This window comes from Ambystoma mexicanum, chromosome 3p (genome assembly GCF_040938575.1).
Source record: "Ambystoma mexicanum isolate Mex_15411 chromosome 3p, UKY_AmexF1_1, whole genome shotgun sequence".
In the NCBI taxonomy this organism is placed as follows: Eukaryota; Metazoa; Chordata; class Amphibia; order Caudata; family Ambystomatidae; genus Ambystoma; species Ambystoma mexicanum.
The window spans coordinates 782,491,392-782,511,924 of record NC_090925.1 but is presented as its reverse complement, the minus strand read 5'-3'; the positions used below and the strand labels follow the sequence as shown (position 1 = coordinate 782,511,924).

The 20,533-nt window shown below is 43.5% G+C and overlaps 1 protein-coding gene across 1 annotated transcript in view; it reads left to right on the top strand.

The window, feature by feature from the left end:
• LOC138579956 (vomeronasal type-2 receptor 26-like) overlaps positions 1-20,533 on the top strand; it is a 379,060-nt gene that overhangs the window by 205,626 nt on the left and 152,901 nt on the right. Inside the window, exon 3 of the mRNA XM_069650181.1 lies at positions 12,899-13,022. Coding sequence (XP_069506282.1) covers positions 12,899-13,022 — 124 coding nt within the window. The remainder of the gene's footprint in view (positions 1-12,898; positions 13,023-20,533) is intronic.

Genomic DNA, 20,533 nt, shown 5'->3' with positions numbered 1-20,533 from the left:
ACCACTCCATGATCAGCGGGTGCTTTTCCATAACCTGACTGGTCAGGGAGCCTCAAAGCCTGTTTGTATTTGGCTATTTCATTTACCAACCTCTCAAACCTATTTTTCTTGGTCCCTATCTCTTGGTGAGATGCAGAGACCTTGGGTTTTAAGTCTGACACAAGTTGTTGGGTGGCTTCTAGCACTTTACTTTGGGCCACTAATCAATCATGTATTCCCTTGATTTCTTCATAATTGGATTAATTTTCATTTTGTGAGGCTTGCATCATACACACATATTCTGAGCGTTTGTTTTTCAGGAGACTAATCTCTTCCTCTTGTGCATTTTTGCCCTGGGCACCAGGTCAATCTCTGCTTTCCTCACAAGTTCTATTAATTGTGCATTTTCTCACATAATGCCCATCAGTTCCTGAGAATCTGTCTCATTTTTCTCTGCATATGTCTTTAACTGATGCACTTCCTGAGAAATGACTATTCTCTTGGTTTAATCGGTCTTTTTCTTTCATCATTTGCTTTCTCTGTTATTTCAAGATGTTCATATTGTGGTTCATCTGATAAAAACCCCCTTGGGACTCTATCCTTTTGATAATTAATTGGCTATTTTCGGTGTTCAATTGTTTTATTTGCAATTGGACTGTGATCATGTCCTCCAAATGGCTGTCTTATGAGTAACCTGATCATTTAATTTGTGTTGCAGTGCACCCAGATTTTGAACACATTCTTTATGCTCCTCTTGCAGTCTGAGAACTGTATTGCATGCTCTGCATTTTCTCATTGCTGTGTTTTTGACTTATTGTTAAGCTGCTCAATGACACTTTCTTGTTTTAACACTAACATGTGGCTCTGTTGCACTTTCGCTTCTAATTGTTAAAGCTCTTGCTGGGCTTCATTCAAAGGTTCAGCCTGGTTCTGCACAAAGGTCACACTATTCTGATGTCATTCTTCCACTATCAGAAACTGGAAGTACATATATGCTGTATGCTGAGGCATTTTAGTCTTCTCATCTCTAGTAGTTTGTGTCATATGAAAGTCTGTGAGAGCTTGATGCAACAGACAATTATCCTGCCACATGTTAACATTTGCAGAGGTAACCTCCTGCATAATTCTTGCTTGCCACATTCCATGTTCTTCCTCCACCCATTCACCTTTGATAAATAATTTGGATAGGAATAGCTTCCTGGACATATTGATTTCTACGGTGCGCATTCTGAAATGTGTTCTGCAACCTTATGTACCCTCTATGCAGCGGCACAATCGCAACCCATTCTTGCTTAGTTTCTACTCACAATGTCAACTCAAGATAGTTCTATTCAAATCTGTGTTCCCTGTACACCTCCCTGGAAAGCAGGTCACAAGTCTGAGTGGCACCCTAATAATGCAAACACAACTTTCTATCCACTGCAATGCAATTACACCCAACTGAATAGTCTGCTGCTACTGCAAATGTCTCAAGTGAAAGCTTTCCGCCAAATCCTGGACGAGCCCCCAGTTTGTCACAGTTTATTGGACGGTCACTCTCAACCCAGGGAGTTCCTTATCCGCCAAGCAAGGTGGCGCACAACAAAGCGCTTAGCAGATTCAATTTTAGTGAGTCCTCCAACCTATATAATACCATTCAACAAATAGCCTCTGTGCCACCAATAAGCTAGGAACCAAGCCGGAGTATAGCAATAATATATATAGTTATTTAAATTTTACTACAATGAATAAGAGCATTCAATCACAAGGACAGCAGCCACAAAACAATATAACAACTTCACATTTATTGCATTGATGGACATGTATTTCTAATAGACCTTCAGTTACAACAACAACACAGGTAGAATTTGGAGATGTGCAGTCACAACTTACTTCAGATTTTTCCAAATTAACCGATACAAAAAGTCTAAAACACATAGTGATTACTTTGTTTATCCCAATGATCTTTACTCCAAGCAACCCCCACCCTTAAGACATCTGTTAGATATGACCCCTTTAGTTTGAAGGCAAGGTACCAGGAGTGGGAATACCGTCGGAAAATCATTTTGGCTTTGAATTAGAAAGGCAGTGTTTTGGAAATTCAGGGCTTTGGGCTTCTGATTTGAGAATACATGGGAATAAATGAGAACATTATTTTTTGCACACAGTACATTCACTTGAAAGGCAGATTTTGGGGGATTCTTATTTTGGGTTTAAGGACAGCCCTCTTCTGTAAGGAAGTCAGGGGTTGCAGGAAAATAATGTCACCCAATTACTTTATTGACTATAATGGCTGTAACACACTGGGCATGAAATGTGCTAGTTTCAAATTGCAACACAACTCATCCTATGATCTTTTCTATATGGGAATTAATTGAATTAACTTGAATTAAATGTACTAAGGCTCTGCACAGTGTTGGCCCCCTCACCCACAATTACATGCACAGGATTAAGGCAGGTGGCTGCCAACACAATTCAATTTAAATTGATATGGGATTTTTCTCTGAGGCATTATTTGAGTTATCTTTTTAGTCAAATATGAGCAGGGTCTATACAGTTGTGCCCCTTCACCCACTAAGCAAGATGGAGATGAAGGCTGGAAGAATCACCCCACACTTTTGTTTTCATCAGAATCAATCTGCTTACCTGGTAGACCTTGGTTATTGGGCACATCATGGGAAACCACAGATCTGGTCAAAGGCTTCTGCCAAGGATAATCACCAGCACCCAGGCCTCATCTGACTCCTCCACTGTAAGGCTCAGTTAGCTTCTAGGTTTCCCTGTCTCTGCCTCCCCTGCACAGTTTAAGGGCTCTCCAGGTAGACAGCTTTTCTCCTGGCAAAGTGGGAACCCACTGGTTTGGGTAGCTCTCCTTGCCTCTTGGGTTAGTTGTTTCTGTCTAGAATCTCCTCTCAGATAGGAAATTGGTATTATATAGTGCTGATGACACTTACACATTATCAATATTCTCATGGTATGGATTGGCTACCTCTCTCCCTCCCCCTCCCACCAATTCCGCCCACTGCCTGCTGATAGGACAAGGAGTTGGGAGTTGTGGATTATGGAGACTGAAGGGAGGAGAAAAATGCAGCACTCAAAAATGACATGTTGGTTTATAATTTAGGTTTGTTGAAAATCTCCCTATATGGCAACTATCTTTATTTTTCAGATAACTGCATGAACATATATATTTTTGGATTCTACATTTTATGGCAAATTGGGAAATTTCACTTCAGCAGCCCTTCCTAGGAGATGCTACTGCTTTTTCACGATTTGCTCCTGAGCCGAAATAATGAAACATATGCCACTTCACAATTCAAACATTAATTTCACAGCCTATCAACCCACCAACTTTCTATTTCCTCAGAATTATGAGACAGCCAGAATCATGGATTTCTTTCTAACTCAAATTCTATACATCACACATGGTTAACATTCACATGGACTGGCAGGCTTTTTATGCCCTTTAATAAGAGTCATGGATAAGCTCACTGGGACGCACGATTTTCTTTTTATAAAGGAAAAAGCAGTACAATGTTAATCGTAGGCAATGCATCACATGGGCCCCTTAGTTTCAAATGCAGCTCCCCTCTTGTCATAAGTTACATTTTTCCCCAGTCCCATGACATGGACATCTGCCTGATTTATGTCATTCCACCCTGCCATTAAGTGTCATCAAAGGTTTCTGTTCAAATCTAATGCACAGTTAATGGGGAGGCCTGACCTTAAATGTCTTTTCTGCTGTCTGTCTTATCTGCACCCTCAACAATTCTGATCTACTCTTTATATTTCTTTGCATTTTAAGCTGAAAACCAAACCACCTTCTCCTGGTGGGCCCAGTCAAAGGTCTTGAGGTCAAAGTTTCAGAGGCACAGACCTTTCAGTTCAGTGTGGACAACAAGCTACATACATAATTCTAACAGAATAGCATTTTAAATTGAAAAGATGTATTTTACACATGACATTCTGTATCGCGTCTGGGCCTGTTATCTAAGAATTCAATATTTCTTTAATGCAATAATTAAAAAGATATGATTCTCACTTTCATTATTATTCACAGATGGGCCACAGTGAACATAGGAAACGTGTGTTCACTTCTATAACAAGTAGGCCTCTCCTTTTAAATTATGTCATTTTGAATGTTGAAAAGTGTTTTCTTTTTGACAAATGCAAAGTGCTTGGTTTCACTTTATATTTCTGGATCACAGTCTTGTGCTGCATTGAAGTCAGTGTAACATGCTGCTCTCGGTCTCTTTAAGTGAAATTGTAGCTTTTCATATTTTATGAAAACAGCATTTTCAGGAACAACTGTCTTTTGCAACTGCTTTGGGAACATTGTGCTGTAATCATGTTTTATGGCACGTGTTCCTTCTCCTTCCCATTTATGCAATGTTGAGTGGAGCCCACTTTTCATATTCACTAGGCCTCAAGTTGGAAATCAATGTTTGAACTGTCCTGCATATTCAAATGGGTTTCAACATCTGCCAGCTTTATTCTCACAATAGGGCCTTGCATGGCCTCTCAATCTCTGTCACTCTGGGGCTGTATTTTCACCCCACAGCTTCCAGGAATACTGTACTTTATAAAGAGGAATTGAAGCATGTGCATACCATAGTAAGGTACTCACTCAAATATATAAATCCTTAAAGACAAATATTAGGCACAAAATGTACAATTGTGGCATTATTACACCATCTTCACTGGGAGAGTACAAATACCAGATTGCAATTCAGCAAAAGGCAAACACATGGCCTTTGGGTTTTGAAAATGTACTTTTAAAACTTATAGCAACATGTAATGTGTGAAAAGGTTTCAGTGTTTGACAAATGCAGATTTCATATATGATGTGATGAAAATATAAAATTTTAGCAAAAATAAACGCTTTTTGAGGTGTTAAACATGAACATCTGAAAATAATATACTTAGTTTAAAACTATTCTGTGTGATGTAATTTAATTGACATGGAGGAGGGCGTAGATTTATGCAGCTAACGTGTGCTTTCTGTGTGCTATCAAAATGAAAATCCCTTACGAATGTCAAGTCAAAAACATGGGCCTCTTAAATTGATCATCACTTGTAAATCACCCCCACTTTAAATGCTCTGCTTGGAGAGAAAATGTGATAAGCGGTAATAGAAGGCTAATACAGGTTTCGCTCATGGATTAGTGTATGTGTCCATACTGCTGAGTACACATGTATACGAAAACAGAACAAACCACTTGAGCACGTGTTTCCTCAGCATTTGTATATACTAATGTAAAAATTGAGCAATCAGTCGAACTTCATATCATGATGTTTACAACTCCAATTAAGTTATCAACTCTGAGAAGACTGCTTTGAATAAACACTGTCAGGCACGTTGACTGAAAAGCCTGATGGTAAGGTTTGATTAATGCAAGCTCAATATGTTCCAAAGAAGAGGAGCAGTGCAGGAAATGGGCCGAAAAAAGACGGTGCGGCGCTCTGGCAAAATAATGCCATGCCCCAGACAAATGTTGCAGATCCTGTATCTCATTGAGCAGATCTGCTTTCAGGAGAACCCATGCAGCGTCTTCTCAATGCAGTTTGTTAGTTGTAGCACAGATTGCTCTCATTATACAACCCATTCTTCAGCAAGTTTTCAGAACACACAGTACTGGAGAATGCATACAGGAACTGCTGAAGCCTGACATACTGTTTTGCAGCTTTTCAAACTGATATTTATGTCCTGCATTTTACAGGCCTCTCTTTATTGGGGTGAATATTGTTATCTTTCAAAACAGAAGAGTCCATTATTTGTTTAAAAGGGTTTCTTAATGAATCACTATAAAACATGTTTAACATTTAAAATTGAGGATATTATGTTGTTCCCATAATTGCTCTTTGCGTTTATGCAAATCGCCAGGATTGGGTTCTGTATAGTTGCACAACCTGGCCTGGAGCCATGCCCCTTGGCTCTGCCCCCTCCTTCCCAATGCCCCACCCCTCCTAGGAAGTGACGGTTCCCCCAATACATGTCTTCCATTTCCAGCACTGAGGAGGAGTTTGGGGCAGGCAGAGTCAGGAATAGGTGGGAATGGTCATAGGTATTAGCATGGCCATGGGCAAGCCATGGGTGGACACCAACCAAACAACAACTACGGGCTCTGTGTCCCTCCTCATGTGTCATTCCTCCCTATCTGCATTCATATGCCATTCAACCCTTTCTGTACTCCAATGCAATAGTTTCGGCTTATAGGTGTCCCAAGCGTCACCTAATAGCACAAACTAAAAAAGAATAGCACTGTCACTATTACAAAGGTGCTGATTGGAATTCCTTCTATGCTTGCTGTAGATGGGGATGGGTGGTGTTTCCCTACGGCTGGGAAAAGGAAAAACACCCTCATATACAGAGAACAACTGGAGGGCACACGGTTAATTGGTGCCTCAATTTGAGACAGCCAAGGCATGGCTAGAAAGGCTGCCGATTAAGATTCTTCCAGCGGCCTCACCTGCCAATGTCAAGGCTCTCTGCAAAGAACAGTTTTGTCTGACACATCAACCAGAATTAATTCAAGAGGTTCACAGCCACAACCTTGCAGCATCATTTTGGATGAATGAACATTAATTACCAGCAGATCGAGGAACTCTCGTGTGCAGTTGCAGTGGGTGTTTTGGCAGTGAGCAACGTTTGCAAACATACGCTTGTGAGTCACAGCTCTTCTTCTGTAACATAAGCCTATAGATATTTCAGTGAATGATCACTCAGATAACAGAAGAGTGTGTGACAACGCTGCTGCAAAGTCAGGCAGGGCTTGCTAGAGTGCAAAGAAAACAAAGAAAATGTGATCAATGCGTTTGTGAAACCTGATAGTATGGAGAAGCCTGGTTTGTTATCATTATGGAATCATTACCCATTGTCGGAGAATCATTACCCATTTGGGGATCCAGTTATCCATCATTGCATCCTGTTTAGATATCCATCATACATTCTGATTAGTAGTGACATCATTAGACTATCCACATTATTCTGCCACGTATATGTAGCCATTTGTATTTGCAATAGAATGAGGCCTGTTATGTTTGAAGTGCCATTTAAAGACACATGTAGAGATATGTTATGTAGTATGTATGCATTGTAGAGAGACACAACATTGAGCTTTGAGTATAGTGCTTGGTATGAATGAATGTGTTAGGCACTACATCCGAGAATAGAGAAAGCATGAAGCCATTCCACTGAATGAGACACACAGAAGCACCGCGGAGTGCGAAGAAGTTGTTATTAGTTAGTGTACAAGGAATGCGTAAACAGTTTGGTAGATAAGAGGTCGCCTCTGCTTTAGTAGAGACACGAAGAAGGAGGCTTTACCAGGCCCTGGGTTGTGCTTCGCAGACAGAAGAAGGTGGGGGTAGGCAGCGCCATGGAGAGAGGGAGAGCTTGTGTAGGCAGAGACGTGCAGAAAGATAGAGGATTTGAATGGAGAAATATGAGGAGATCGTGTTTGTTAAGGCAGACAGAAGATAGATATGGTATAGATATGTAGAAAATGTCACGTTGACCGAACAAGCAGTGATTGAAATGTAAAGTACGTGCATCACAGACTTTAGGCACTGCTCATATGTAGAAATGCTGACAGAGAGAAAGAGAGGCATTTTAGCTTAGAGAGAACGAGTGTAACCATGATATGTATACATCATTGAACAGTATAATGAGAGGTGAGGCTCTGAGATTTGAGGTAGTTGCTGCTCTCTGCTGGTCTGCTCTCTGAGGAGAGAGGGAGTTGGTAGTTTAAGATTCTTGTTGTTGGAGATGGAGTTTTGACACTGAGATGCAAGAGAGATGTTTGGTGGTGGCATAGGAGAGACGTTTGGATGACTCTGAGATCGAGGGAAGCATTCTGAGCCGCGCTGATGAGATCGACCTGGCAGGGATCTGGCAGAGAGAGGCCTGGCCCTGACTGACTGACTGGTTGCAGAAGTTAGCGGGAGAGGAGAGACAGAGCAAAACAAGAAAAGGGGAGTATTGCTGAATATGACACGTGCATGGGGAATTAGAACAGACTCTCACACAGAGCTTTGGCTGACATGATAGATGGGGTAATCAGACAGGGTTTGTCTTAGAGAGAGAGTGTGAAGTATGGTATGGAATGGAGAGGAATGGTGTGGCTATTACATTGCTTGCATTAGAAGCCTGTAAGGCTTATAGTTATTGCATTGCTGGTAGATTTGCACCAAAAGCATAAAAGGTGCAAATTTGAGATTTGCATTATAGTAATGTTTGCATCATGCATTGCTATGTATGAATAAAAGTGTTTCTACTGTTGAATCGATTCATGTGTTTACTTTGTGTCTTATCTTAGTGTGTCGATAGAAGTATGTTGTTAGGAGTAATCTAGGAGTAACACAGTGCACAAAGGCCCTGAGATACAAGAGCAGGGGGGGGCATAGTGATCCACGCCCCCTAGGAGATTGTCTAAGACTGATGCATGGTCGCCCACTAGGGGTAGGCCAAAGGTAGATTTGTCTCACTGTCTCACACGTTGCCTGTCCATGGTAACATGAAAACAAACATCAGGGATCCCGATGGGCTTAAATGTTGTTAAACAAACACTCTTTGGCATGTGTGGCAGAGTTGAACTGAAATCAGTAAATCATCATAGTTTTGCTAGTCCATTCTTCCAGTGTTTTCAGTTGCCAAGGCCGCTAACAGTATTCTACTACTCTTTTATTTCTCTTTTCCTTGCAGCAATGATTTTGGCACATATGGTGGCTTGTGCCATCAGAATACGGCAAAACCAAACCGTGAATCACAGTGTTTAGCTGTTTCTGCTGGGGTGTGTGTTTGTGTGTTTGTGCATGGTCCCCATGTCCCATTTACTCTTTCTTCACTTCAAGTCTGTGGGCGGGGCTGTCATAAAACAGATCTCACTCCCCTATTGGGTGTACAGACACAATGACACAGGAGGCACCTAATGTCTGTAATAGCAGAGGTCTGAATCATGGGATGATTTGCAGTTCTGTGTAAAAACATAAATTGACTGTTAACCTCTGGAGGTATGATTTATGTGTAGTGAGAGAGTTTATCCATTAGAGCGAATTCTACAGAAGACATGCACTCAAGTTCAAGGGAACCTGTCAGTAGCTAAGGGTGAAAGAAAACAGCTGTCAAATCAATGACATGTCCTGGGAGGAGCTGAAGGGACAAAAGAAAGGACAGCAGGCTTGGCACAGAAAAAGAGCCCAATTGCTTTAAAAGATGAGTTTGGCCTTTTCATCTTTTTTAAGATGAGTTTGGCATTTTCATTTTTGTAATAAAAAGATTGTTTTATTGCAGAGCAGACAGTGTAAAGGATTACTGAAGCCTTGTTATTTTGTTAGGGTTTTTTTTGCAGTATTTTCGAAAGGGACAAAATGTCGGAAGCCTTGCTTTCAATATATCAATTTAAATATAAGCATAATTTGTAGAAGTAATGAATGAATAAACGTACCCTGTGCAGCGCTTCAGCTCGTCATGGTTGTATCTCTCGAGCCTTGGACGTGTGTCAGAAAATCAATAAATGTAAAAATAACGTCCTTTAAGAAAACTTTAGCCTGAACAAGTCCATTTTTTGGAAATATGCAGTGATTCATCAAGACAGTTAAAGTTGCCACGTTCAATCCAGTCAGCAAGACGAGAACCGGATCTCTGTGTTTTTCATCCGGAGTCGCCATTCCAGTGCAGTCAACTCGTATCCCAGCACACACATGTTCTTAAATGTAAAGGCGAATCAGTGATTTGCTTTTGAATTTACAAGTTATTTGCAGGTAGACTGTTAGCACATGCTCCAGTAATCGTCTGATAAAGCATTATCACTGATACAGTGACTAATTGAGGTGAATATGTGAAACTTTTTTTCAGCGACATTATCCATTATATAATATGATAGGTTATTTATATTGCGCCTATACACAATGTATTTCAAAGTGCTTCAAGGCAAGAGAGGGAACAAGGGAAAATACAATGACATTCTTACAGGCCATGAACAGTAAGGATGTGAAATTAACTATAGTACTCGACCTGACGACATTTCGGAATAGTGCAAGAGCTTAGACATAGAAAAGAAAGGGAGGGGGAGAGTGGGAAGGAAATAGAAACAGACAGGCGACTACCGTACAAGGCCTGACAACATTTCTGGTAGAGCCGGAAAAAAAACAAAAGGTGAGGGAGAGGGGTGCAGAAAGGGAGGAGAGGAACAAAACAAGTAACTATTGTACTAGGCCTGACAACATTTCAGATAGTGCTGGAGGAGGGGAGGGGGAACAAGTAAGGGGAGGGGGGAGAAGACAACAAGGTTGCGATCATACTAGGTCCAGGGACAATTCTGATAGAGTAAGTGCATAGAAGAAAGTAAGGGAGATAGGAAAAGGGAGAAAGGGAGAGGAGGAGAGAACAGAGAGCAAGCAGTCAATAAGAGTGGAGAAGCAAGAGGGGAGAGTGAATACAATTGCAGAAGTCAGTAGTAACACATAATGTTGCAGGCCTGGATACAAGATGAAGATGGGAACAGCACGATTCAGGGCAACCAACAAGATGCAAAGGAAGTGCAGCATTAGAGTTGAGAAAGGGTGACGCACCGTGAATCAATGAAGTCCATAAAGGCCAAATCCAACATTGGCCACAAGACAGTGATGGTAAAACCAGAATGTATCAGGACAGACTCCCGCAGAAGTAGGCTGAAGGGGAGAGGGGGAGGGGGATGGAAGAATCAAGTAAAACAGTCAATACCTGTGTGCTTGAAGGGAGGGGGCCAAGAGGGAACATCACAGGGGGACCAGTGGGTGTGGGGATGGCCTGTGGGGACAGAGGGAGTAAACACATGTTGGTGCATGCTTTCCTGCTGTCTGAGCAGGGGGCCAGGTCTTTGGTCCTCCTGATCCCAACAGGTCCAAACACGAATTGCCCTTTTCTATGTCTGCCCTTTGCTTTAGACGCCCGGGTGAGAGACGCCCTTGATCTAAGAGTTAAGAGCAGGAAGGAAGAGGCAAGGCTAAGAAGGTGACTGGTGCTTAGGGCAGGTGACCTAGATCCACTTGCACCTGCTCCCCATCAGCAAAGGAAAAGATGCTGGAGGGCTCCTTACATAGGGAAAGAGCAGCAAACAGGGAGGCACCAGGTGGGCAGACCTTGCTAAGTGGGGAAAAGAGTGGCAACCTGGCAGGCACCAGGTGAGCGGGCCTTAGGCCAGGTAACCTACATCCACTTGCACCTGCTCCCCATCAGCAAAGGAAAATAGGCTGGAGGGTTCATTAAGTATGGAAAATAGCAGCATCCGTGAAGGCACCAGGCGGGTGAGGCTTGCTAAGTGGGGAAAAGAGCGGCAACCTGGAAGGCACCAGGTGGACGGGGCTTAGTGCAGGTGACCTAGATCCACTTGCACCTGCTCCCCATCAGCTAGGGGAGGGATGGTTAACAGTCCAGAGAGAATACTTTGTCCCTGCATGACAAATTTGTATCAAGGGACATTATTACTGGATACCGGATTTGCATGCCATTCTGCCCACAAATCCTTTTGATGAATATTCGTGGGCAGGGCCAACAACTCGCTAAATGTAAGAAAGTTGAAGACATGACCTCGAATAATATACTGCCTGACAGCTGAACTGCTGGATCATAGAGTCACCTCTTTTTTTCATCACAAATGATTTGTTCAGGTTGATGCCGGGACAAGAGCAGATTGTAGCAGTCATCCGATCCAGAGGCAGTGATGAGGGGAAAAGGTATGTGACGGATTATGTTAGAGGGGCCATGTGGCTGGTTGTCAGAGTTGGGAATAAGGGGTACATCCTCCCATTAAGAGAAGACATGAGAAGCGATAAGGGCAGGGAGGTGGATAGAGAATGCACAATGAAGGAGCCATGCGTATGGGACTAGACCCCACCATTTAGAGAAACAAGGGAAGGGTCAAAGCATTAGGTGGGGCAGAGAACCAAATTGGTGAATAGGGTCACCAATGAGAGGTTCAATGGGTGGAATGTGGTGGGTGGGGTTTGGGTGAAGGAACAGCTGGTGGAGGGGATTTGGCCAAAAGACATAGGACCCAAAGAAGAGCTGGCCAGGGGAGGGATGGTTAACAGTGCAGAGGGAATACGTTGTCCCTGCATCCACAAACTGCTCCGTGCTACCATACTTAATGGATTATGTCTGGTTTTCCTGCACAAGCAGTGGAGTGACATTGCAATGGATTGTGTGCTACCCGCCATTTTAGGCTCCATATTCCTCAAGGTGTGCAAATGAATGCCCAATAACCTGGGTGGAACTCCAGTTCATGTGCCTTTCACTACAGAAGTGCAGTGACTCACCAATCAGTCTCTACTTTGCACACAGATGGGTCAGAACTACAGGAAAGAGTGCACAGGCACAGCTTTGCATATTAACATGTTCACTCTTTATCGGTATCTATGTTATTCAGGATCAAGGTGAATCTGCATCAAAAGTATCCCATTACTGTGACACATACAACAGTGTGGGAATCAGGGGTCACATGTAGTGCCAAATAAGTCAAGAACAATGGAGTTAGTGGATTGGTTCTGGAATGCAGTCAACAGTTTAGGAACAGAACCCATCATTCTAAAGGTGATTTAAAAGAGGCCTTATGACACTTCTCATAAAAAGCATTGTCAGTGTCTTGCCTCTATTTCATGCCTATTGTCATGTCTCCTAACAAAGTGATCTTTCTCTTCTCTACTCTTGTTATCTCCATCCATCACATCCATCACTAAGGTACCCTCAGTGATGCTAATTTTAAATGCCATCTTCTTATTACTCATATTAAAAGTCACATGTTTATTGTTATTTGATTTAGAGATGTTTTTGTGGAAGTTAAACATAATGAAAATATTGGAAAATCAGTTTTAACAACTGGCAAAATATGCACTAGAGAAATACATACATTTCTCTAATGTTAAATATTCTAATTTTCATACTTAACTGTTGGACTCTCAGGTTCCACTTTCCATCTGCAGTGAACCGTGTCATCCAGGATACAGAAAGTCTGCAATAAAGGGGAGGCCTCGATGCTGCTTTGACTGTGTGCCATGTTCGGATGGGAGTATTAACAACCAAACAGGTGGGTCACCTTAATGACATTAAGGTATTTAAGTATTCAAAATCTTCAGAATTCCTATATGGTCTATTAGCACAATGGGAAACCAAAATCATCAATGTTATAATTTTGATATGTATTGTATATAAATGTTATGTGAACTGGATATACATTCTATATATAGCATAGATGTCATCATGAATTTATACACGCAATATAAAAGTTCTATATATAGTATAGATGATGTCATACATTTTACACAGGCTACAGAGTTGAGTTAGCTCCATTACCTAATTACATCAAACTTTGATATAGTTTTTATACAGAGTATAAATAGATGCTGGCATGGCACCCCCAGACCTTGGATGGCAGCCCAAAAATACCCTTATGTGAATTCGGTTTATACACAAAGTGTGGTTTCCAGTGCCAATACAAAAGACCCCAAACAGGCTTTGGCAATGCATCTTTCTTTTAAATAATGAAAACAACTGATACCCATGAAACCTTTACATGAAAACCTTTGGCTTGGGCAAGTAGTAATCCTTTTTAAATAATACAAACAACTTTCGCCCATTAAACATTTAGATTGAAACTATTGTCTTTTGGAAATGTTTGTTTCCTTTTTAAATGAACGCAATGCACAACCCTGAAACTTTTACATAAAAACTATTGGCATTTGGCAATGTATGTTTCTTTTAAATAATGAACTCAATGCACACCCGTCAAACTTTCACATAAAAACTATCGGCTTTGGCAATGCTTGTTTCTTTTTTAAATGAACACAATGCAGATGGAAAAGGTCAGTTGTAGAATCACTGATCTACATCGGTGCTCCACAGCCATCAGAAACCCCAACACTTTTTACAGGGACATGCAGATGTGAAACCAGCACTGCCGTGGGGAGGGGTTTTGGCTTTGCAAAGCTCAGGCACAGATAATGCAATACACTGACTCAGGCTTTGGAATCCCGGGAATTTTGATGACTCACACTGGCATTTCTGCATTTTCACTGAGCCAGCAACAGGATGCACATGGGGACTGTTAAGAAGGCCTTCTATATTTAGCTGTGCTGAGGCCGGCAGAATACAGGCAAGGGTTCCCAAAACCCACACAGATGTTGCTTGGTATTTTCAGATTCTGACAGAATTATGCTTGGGTGGTATGAAAGCGAAAGGAAACGGCACCCAGAGGGATCAGCTAAAATCAGATTGGCTACAAAAGCACAGGAAGCCCACTTTATGCAACGCAAGTTGGAAATCTGGGGGGTTGGGGCCAAAGGGTAGATGCATGGACCTCTGTGACCAGGAAAGAGCACCGAGGTGGGGGTCATTACCCCTTAAAAGGGACACTTCTGACTGCACCAGGGCTGTATTCTGTGAGCTGTGTGGATTTACCCTGGTGCTGAATTTCTGCCAAAACCCTGTGTTAAAGTCCCATGGTGTGCCACTAACTGACAGGGCTGACAGGACCTGCAAGGAAGCTTCATGGTATGGAGTTAAGTGGATCCCTGTGTAGCTGTTGGCAGGCCTCGGGCAGGAAAATGTGTACCCCTGATGAAAAGGTGAGCTGCTTTTTATATTTTCAAACTAAACATCTATGTGCTTTTGGGGCATTTCAAGATTTGAGTTTCACTGTATTGGTTTTTGTATTTTTCAAAAAATGTACAGTTTCAGGGGCTTTAGGGGTGGGGCTGTCTTTGAGGTGTAGCTTTGGAAGCACTGTGGCTGTGTGGTCTTTAACTAGTAAAGCATTGACAATGTTTTTGTTTAAAAGGTGTTTTGACGTGTGAAATAGTTAGAATGCATTCAATGTAAAGAGCAGAGACACATTTGATACTGCAATTAGTGATACTCCTTACCCTTTTTGAGACAGGCTGGTTATATATGTTTTTAGTGTTGTTCTGTCAGTGACTTTGCATTTCGGCTAGCATAACTCATAGGTGATGAACAGGCACAGACAGAAATGGGTCTGCAATGTAAATTAAAAGTCTTTCACAAATGAAATTAGAGTTGCACTTACTCAAGTCACATCGTTAAAGTTTCTTTTAAACTTTTAAATCTGCAGGTCGACATACCCACACTGCATTGTTTTAATCCCCATGCCAATAAACCTGGTAAAATAATGTAAGTGTGCAAAATATTAATCACAGACTGATTATGATCTGATTTGACACCCTTGGCGGTTGCTTTAAATGAAAGTTGCAGGGTTATGTTAACTCCGAATTTTGGCAGGCCAAGCACTGTGGGGTTTGAGTTTACTGCCCCCCACCCCCTGCAACTAGGGATCTAGTGCAATTGGCACTGGACCGAGCTGCGGTAATGCGCTTTATCTGTTAATTCTGAGATAGAAGTGTGATTCCCTGTGATAGCCTTTTTAAAATACAATTATAACTCCAGCCATGTATCATACAATACTGGCATGACCCAAGATGTGGGGGTTTTGTGAAGTTCCAATTTTTGGCAGGCCTTGCACAGTGAAATGTGTGTTTTTGTCATAGATCACGCATTTTGTTAAAGAGGTGTAGTCGAGATCCATGTGCAACTGATTGAATTGTTGATTTTTGACTGTGTTTACCAGTGGGAATGGGTAAATGTAACACAGTATGCGTTAATGTTTGAAAATAAGACTTATTTTAAAAATGTATCAGAATATCACAACGCAGTGATTTTCATTGTGTAAAAGATTTCCTATTCTAATTCTATTTTCATTTTCTTTTTTTTAGAGCGACCATGTATTCCAACAGCTGGATGGCGCAGCAGGCCTACCCTGAGGAAATGGACTGTGTACCCTGACAACCGTCAGATGCTGTGAACATGGAGATTTGTGCATTTGTTTTGAAATGTCTAGGCTGTTTTCGATACCCGAAGATGGTCATCAATGGGCATGGTGGATTGTGGCCACCAGCAAGGGCCGACTGAGTGGATGGGCCCTTTGAGGAACCTGAGGATGTCCTCACTTCTCTCCTCAATATATCCTCTTCCCAGGTGACCAGGGATAGGCCGTCGATATCGGATCATGGCCCTGGGGGTGATATGCGAGGGAGGATTAACTGGGTGGAGGAGACTTGGGCACCCTTGGTTGAGACATGGTATCCCCCATCTCCCTTTTCTAATGAATCTAACATCCCCCAGGCCTTTGTAGGTTATTACCAGTCTCTTCCCTATCTTTTACATGAATCATCTCCCAGTAAACACCAGTCAGGTACTGGGATGAGGAAGAGACACACTAGAGCCATACATCCTCTCTTTATTGAATCTTACACACACAAACAACACTTTGGTACTGGGACGAGGAAGATGCAACCAAGACTGACAACAGACTATAGAGCTAACCCTGCGCAGTCTAGTTGCCGAGTACCTAATCAAGCTTGTGGGATATTTAAAGGCCAGTAATGGAAGGAGAAGAGAGACATGAATGAAAGAGCAGCCTTGTGGAAGCAAAACCCAGAGAAGTCCAGAGAAACGAGAGGGGGATTCAGAGCATGAGCAGCAGAAAATAAGGTGGAAAGCAAGCCGGAAGGAGAAAGCTCGGAAGAGGAAAGCTGGTGCTTCTCTTTGAAATGGAGAGGCATCTGGAGAAGACAGGTGAGAACAAAAGGAGCACCACGGAATGAACCGCAGCGAGAGAAGGTTCTGGCAGAGTCACAGAGGCAGTGAGGTGCATAGGCTACACTGGCGGATGGGAGATAAACTGTACATGAAGCTGCTGTAGGATCGCCAGGACAGGGAACGCTTCCTGGAGAACACAACCACTGCTACAGCACCACACCATACATCGGACATGCCATGCAACACTGGTGAGTCTGCTCACGAGCATGGGCAGCCCCGGGGGAATATACTGACTCAGGTTTCCCTGGGAAATTCACCATAAATGACGAGCTGGTAAAAGAAAGACACTTTATTTACGTGAACTCCCTTACTTAAGTCAATTTGGAGAAAATGCATAATAAATACAACACCGAATTAATGAACTGTGATAAAAACAGAGGAAACGTCGCTATCAGTGAAGTGAATTGGTTATGAACTGACATCTAAAGTAATGCTAGCAAACAAAACCAAACAAGCAAGCATAAGTGAATGATTGTGATTGGTAGGGAGATGTAGCATTGTTATGCTTCATCCCCTCTCCTAGTGAGACCCCCAGCACTTTTTTGCTGGACTTAGGTCCTTTTTCATTAATCCTGAATGAGTGGAGCCCTTTTCCACTCATTCATTCTTGTGGGCTCTGCCTTTTGGAAGCCTGTTCTTTGCATTGTACCTGTCATCTGGAGTCTATTTTCCTCCATAACACTTAAAGGCATCTGTATTTTAATATCGCAGCACACAGCTCCTTCTAGGCAGTGTTGCTGGGGACCCTTAGGGCCCTCCTTTGAGACTCTTTTTCTATATCCTAGAGTACCTAGTATACCCCTTCCTTCTGCTCTTGTGACTTTCTTAGTCACCTAGACAATCTCCTAGTTATGGCTGGTGGCAGTGGACGTGTTCTACCAACTATTGGGTCATTTGTCCACCGCAGGCTATGTCAATAGCCTCAGTAGTGCACAATAGGGGCACCCAATACTTGGGGCCTCCCTTCTTTTTTTGCCATTGCTAGCATGCTTGTTCTTTGTCAGCCCTTCTTCTACCAACCTGGTGGGGGAAGCCTGTGTGTGTGTGTTTTTCCTTTGGGTGGAATCGTTGGGTGTCCTCGCCTAGGCTCCAGGGCAGTCAGGAAGTGGGGGAGGAGTGTTCCATCCCCCTGTTCTATGCCTGACAGAGTGCCTGAATGGGACCAGCTCCCACTGGGGGTCTGGCTGTGCTGATTGGACAGCCAAACTCCCCTTTTTGTATAACTGCTGAGGAAGATTGCAGTGGAGTGAGTGCTGGAACTGCATAAAAGGCGAGGCTCCTGGATTGAAAAGCAAGTCGACCACTGGAAGATGAAGAAACTGAAGTAGAAGACAATCAGAGATGCCTGCAGACCCTTTGTAATCTCTTTTAATTTTGGATTGGAAGAATACAAAGCTTCTTGGTATGGAGTTCAAGGATTAATGTGGGCAGAATTGTTACCGTTGTGCACGAATGTGGTTTAAATATCCAGACATCATTATAGGACATTGTGGTGGCACAGTTTGAGCTATGTGACTGGAATATCCTTACAGTTTGCCATGAAGGATACATTTAAAAGTAAATGGAACTGTTCCCATCTTTGAATATCATTTTTTCACAAATAACTCAAAGGCAAATGTGGAAACATTCTAACTTGTTTTGTCCACCAATTGAAAAGGACAGGCGGAATGCAAATAAAGCTGTATGTGCTTTTTTTTACAGCATGTAGGAATGATGTGTCTACAATGAAAATATAAAGTTTGATGGAGTGAATATGTTTCGAAAAGATGGAGTACATTTAACAGTTGTTGGAAATTCATTTTTTATTTTTATTGTTCAGAATGCCATGAAACTGTTGTAGTGAAAAAAATGAAAGCAGAAAACATAAACGATGTAGTGAAGCATTTGTTAGTAGCTGCAGTACATAAAAAGCAAAAACAGAAAAAAAGGATTGAAGCAATTTTTGTAAACAACTGAGGGGGTAATTCATAGAATTTAGCGCACAAGTGGCGCACGCGGCTGGCGCACAGTGTGCGCGTGCCAATCTCTGCGCCAGCCGCGTGCGCTAAAATCCATTTCCGCGCACAGCATATTCATGGATTTTAGCTACCAAAACCAGCCGTGGCGCACAGTGGCGCAGCGACCGAGCAGCAGCGCCAAGTACGCCCCCGAGAACGCCCCTCGAACAGGGAAAAGCCATCAAAATCCCCAATCCAGCACAAAGGGCTGCGCTAACCCTGTACCAGCACGGCAAACGGGGTACGTGTATTACTGGGGTGCGCGGGAAGTTTCACACGCGATTTCAGCAGGGTATGTGCATTTCAGGGGTGCGTGGGAAGTTTCACACGCGAATGGCCTGGGTACGTGTATTTCAGACGTGCGAGGGAAGTTTCACATGCGATTTCAGCAGGGTACGTGTATTTCAGGGGTGCGGGGGAAGTTTGACACGCGATTTCAGCAGGGTACGTGTATTTCAGGGGTGCGCTGGAAGTTTCACACGCGATTTCAGCAGGGTACGTGTATTTTAGGGATGCACAGGAAGTTTTACACGTGATTGGCCTGGGTACGTGTATTTCAGGGGTGCGCAGGAAGTTTCACATGCGATTTCAGCAGGGTACATGTATTTTAGGGGTGCGCGGGAAGTTTTACACGCAATTGGCCTGGGGACGTGTATTTCAGGGGTGCGCGGGAAGTTTCACATGCAATTTCAGCAGGGTATGTCTATTTTAGGGGTGCGAGGGAAGTTTTACACGCGATTGGCCTGGGTACGTGTATTTCAGGGGTGCGCGGGAAGTTTCACACGCGATTTTGCTGTCCGAGCGAGGAACGCATATTTCGGGGGTGCGCGGGGAGTCCTACATGTGAATTCGCAGTGTGGGTCCTCACAGGTGTCCCCTCTACCCCCTCCACGGCCCCTGCAGGCAGCACACACCACAGGGGACTACCCTGCACCCCTGGTCATGTCCCCCAGCACCCCCACCCCCCAGCAGTGAGGGGCACCTGCCAGCAGGCCCCGACACATGTCCCCCAGCACCCCCACCCCCCCAGCATTGAGGGGCACCTGCCAGCATGCCCCACTCATTTCCCCCTGCACCCCCACCCCCCAGCAGTGAGGGACACCTGCCAGCATTCCCCGACACATGTCCCCCAGCACCCCCACCCCCCCAGCATTGACAGGCACCTGCCAGCAGGCCCCGAAACATGTCACCCAGCACCCCCACACCCCCAGCATTGACAGGCACCTGCCAGCAGGCCCCAACACATGCCCCCCAGCACCCCCACTCTCCAGCATTGAGGGGCACCTTCCAGCAGGCCCCCACTCATTTCCCCCTGCACCCCCACCCCCCAGCATTGAGTGGCACCTGCCAGCAGGCCCCCACTCATTTCCCCCTGCACCCCCACACCCCCAGCAGTGACAGGCACCTGCCAGCAGGCCCCAACACATGTCCCCTAGCACCCCCACACCCCCAGCATTGACAGGCACCTGCCAGCAGGCCCCGACACATGTCCCCCAGCCAACACGTCATCACAATCTAGATCCCTTGCTCTTATGGCTACCCAAATCCCACCCCACGCCAACCCAGTCCAAACACCCAACCAAGCTTTACATTCACTCCCAATTGAAATGCCCATTACATGATAGATCACAAATAAGCAGTATGCGCATGAGTACAAGTCTATCTGACCCACACAATGGCAACACATGACTGAGAAAACCCACATTGTGACATGCATGAAACCAATGAGAGAAAACCACACATTGAAGTAAGAAACAAAAATGTATTCAAGTCAAAATGAAGGAAATGAAATCAAAACACACAATAATGCCAATAATAATCAAAATGCAGCATGTCCCAATAAATGATAAATAAATAAAATGCAAATCCAAAATAATCCAAATGAAAATGTGTCCAACGTCACCGTCCAAGAAAGCAAATCCAAAGGGAA